General features: G+C 36.9%; 1 protein-coding gene across 7 annotated transcripts in view; it reads left to right on the forward strand.

Annotated features, from left to right (window-relative positions):
* Positions 1 to 3,609, forward strand: part of Tanc2 (tetratricopeptide repeat, ankyrin repeat and coiled-coil containing 2) — a 316,075-nt gene that overhangs the window by 164,624 nt on the left and 147,842 nt on the right. For all 7 annotated transcript variants that reach the window (XM_029484218.1, XM_029484219.1, XM_029484220.1 and 4 more), the window contains one exon: positions 2,566 to 2,752. In XM_029484218.1, the coding sequence (XP_029340078.1) occupies positions 2,566 to 2,752 (187 nt within the window). The remainder of the gene's footprint in view (positions 1 to 2,565; positions 2,753 to 3,609) is intronic.

Consider the following 3,609-nt stretch of genomic DNA (forward strand, 5'->3'; position numbering starts at 1 on the left):
TGGGTAGGGAAGTGGGGGGCGCTATGGGGGACTTTTGGGATAGCATTGGAAATGTAATTGAGGAAAATATGTAATAAAAAATATTAAAAATTAATAAAAAGAAAAAATCATAGTTCCAGGAAAAATTTCCTTGGAAATAAAAAAAAAGAAAAAAATTAAATTGTTACAATAAAAACTAATTAAGTTATAGGATATAGCTCAAGGTAACTGTAGGCTGAAATAGACACTTTCCTTCCCAAGTTGCTTTTACTCATGGTCTTTACCAATAATAGAAAGAAACCTAAATAGTTTATTTAGTGCCTTAACAGCAAAATATTGTACTCCAGCATAAGGAGATGGCTTGACCTACTACCCCATGCTGGGAGCCTAGGTGCTGGTGCTTGCTAGGCAAGTGCTTTGCCACCGAGCTAACGTACAAATACTTTTCATTTCTTGATATTTATGTCAAGTTAGCAGGTGACTGTCCTAATTATGACCACTGTCATGATACCCTCCTCTTCTTATATGCAAGTCCTTTTATTTTCTATAAAGTTGCATGTCTTCAGAGTTGATAAAATTACTCATCTTGCTTTTGAGATTCTTCATGTCACTGTGACTTCAAATCAAGTCACAAGTATGTAGACTGTGCTTTACTTTTAAATATACTTGTAAGGCCATGTCTCCAAGAAAAATTCTAAAACATGAGGCCAGGGAATAGCTTGTGGTAGAGTGCTTACTCAGCAAATAAAAGGCCCTAGGTTAGGTTTTTATCTTCCCCACCAAGAAAGAAAGAAAAAAAGGCTGACAAGATAACAGGATTATTCTGATGATACTTTGAAAGCTGCAAGTGCCATAGAAATAAAAAGTATACAGTAAAATACAGGATAATTAGTATGTAAAATATGCAAGCACAGAAATTATAATCCAACACAGATTGATAATTAAACATAAGGGATTTCATTCAGAAGTCCATATTGAATTAGTTGAAAATGATTAATATTCTTAGCTAATAATCAACACATTCTCAAGTTATTTAAGTAGAATCTCCGTTTCAGCAGAGAGACGGTTGATGGAGACTATAAGAAAAGTTGAAAGGTATCCTCTCAGAGATGGAGTTGGGGAGGGAAGAAGGAATGGAATGAAAAACTATGGGGGGGGGGGCGGCCAGGAGGGGGGAAACGGGTGGATTGTAATAAAATTTTAATATTTAAATATGTTAAATTTATCACTAGTGCTTCTTCAAGTAATTTTGTGTTTGATCACTTAAGACCTTTGTAAGAATAAAATTACTTTAGTAACTGACCAAAAAGTACCCGTATTCACTATAATGATAATTTATTTGGGTAGAAAGAGCTGAAGAATAAAGTTAGATCTCTCATTACTTAGACAGACCAGAATATATTACTACCAACCTTTTTGGTAAGTTTCAATTTTTTCATATATAAAAACTTTACCAGGGAAAGCTGGGTACAACAGTGCACTCATGTCATAGGAGAGCCTGGGAGGCAGAGGCGGAGGCAAGAGGACAGTAGTCAAGGTCATCCTCCTTTATATGTGGAATATAATCCTTCTCTAACAAGAAACCTAGAAAGGTGGTCATCTCAGGCATAAGAATTATTCAAGATATAAATTTATCTTTACACATAATCACTTTTTAACAAGGTATTCCTTTTGTGCTAAATAAACATTGTTTACTCTATATCATTAGAAGAACTTATAGAATAAGGTATTTTGATCTGCACTCATGGCCTGTATATCTAAAAGGCCATTCTTTTCATTGAGAACTTTTTTATTTCTTAAGTGCAAAGATACTCTTTTTCTAGTCAAAGAAGGGTTTTTTTTTTTTTTANTTTTTTNTTTTTAATTATTTTATTAGGTATTTTCTTCATTTACATTTCACATACTATCCCAAAAGTCCCCCATTCCCTCCCCCCATCCACTCCCACTTCTTGGTCCTGGTGTTCCCCTGTACTGAGGCATATAAAGTTTGCAAGACCAAGGGGCCTCTCTTCCCAGTGATGGCCAACTAGGCCATCTTCTGCTACATATGCAGCTAGAGACACGAGCTCTGAGGGTACTGATTAGTTCATATTGTTGTTCCTCCTATAGGGTTGCAGACCCCTTTAGCTCCTTGGGTGCTTTCTCTAGCTCCTCCATTGGGGGCCCTCTGTTCCATTCAATAGATGACTGTGAGCATCTACTGTGTTTGCCAGGCACAGGCATAGCCTCACCAGAGACAGCTATATCAGTGTCCTCTCAGCAAAATCTTGCTGGCTTATGCATTGGTGTCTGCGTTTGGAGGCTGAAGTTCCAAGCCTTCTGAAGTGTTTCATTGATTGGGAACAGCACCTGGCAGTCTCTTAAGCAGAAAAACTAGCCACAGGTCTCTGTTCTTGTTAAGTTTTAACTCCAGTATAAAACATGGGACCTTTCATCCTGGATAGCAAAACCAAAGCCAGTGTAACAGTTGTAAAGGTCTTATGGTGATTATTATTTGTTGATTTTTAAAATCACATGACTATTTGGCCTTGAGATACATCTGAACAGTGATCAACTTATCTTATTTTGTACTGGCTTTATTTTCAGACTTCAGCAATCACCCAGAGAATAAGTCCCTGCTCCACCTTGACTAGCAGCACTGCCTCTCCACCAGCCAGCAGCCCCTGCTCTACCCTCCCACCAGTCAGTACAAATGCAGCTGCCAAGGACTGTAGCTATGGGGCTGTCACCAGCCCCACCTCCACCCTAGAAAGCAGAGACAGTGGCATCATTGGTAAGCTTCTTCTTATAATAATCATTTTGTATATTATATTTAAAAATAATTATATAGGTGTAAGGTTTTCAGAGTTATATTTTGAGATATGTATGTAAACTTGTCAATTTTTAAAATGCTGAAGTGATAACGGTCAACAAAATGAGAAGCATTTGTTTCTATTTAATCACATTTTTTCAGGCCTTACTTGATAAGATATAAAACATTCCATATACTGGTTTCTGTAAATTCCCATATCTCTTCACAACCAAAAGTGGTTGTCCAGAAAAATTAATTCTTTACTGGCTTAGTAGAGTAATGCGAAACAGAGATCAAGATTGAATGGCTGAAGATCTACAGTGTGAGTTGTCTCAGGGTCTGTTTGTTTCAAGTGTATATCAGTCGTTTGATGAAGTGTGGAAGCCCCTTCTGATCTGGTTTTTCTTATCAACAAAATATCCTGATTTCTGCCCTTAATAAAGTAGAATAAGTTTTTAATGTTGCTTATGATTCTGGAACTGTAGACTAATGTGTGCTATGTGTTACTGTGAAGATGCGGAGCTCTGAACGTAGGTCCAGTAATCACTGAGTCTGCACCTACAGAGTGGTTTACAGTGGGAACAGAGAGGAACTCTAGCAGGCTGCAGCTGTATTCCAGCATATACCCAGAGAATTCCAATAGTGGAGCACTCAGGAAGATGTCTTTCCACGTCTTTGTCCTTTGTTTTTCTTATTACCATATTTAAATACCATATTTGCTTTATACTTTAGAATCTGTTTTATCTTTAGAATCTTCTTACCTTTATTTAACTTTATTTTTATTTTGTAAATACATTTTTATTTACATTTCAAATGTTATCCCCTTTCCTGCCCCCCCC

Source organism: Mus caroli, chromosome 11 (genome assembly GCF_900094665.2).
Source record: "Mus caroli chromosome 11, CAROLI_EIJ_v1.1, whole genome shotgun sequence".
Classification (NCBI taxonomy): Eukaryota; Metazoa; Chordata; class Mammalia; order Rodentia; family Muridae; genus Mus; species Mus caroli.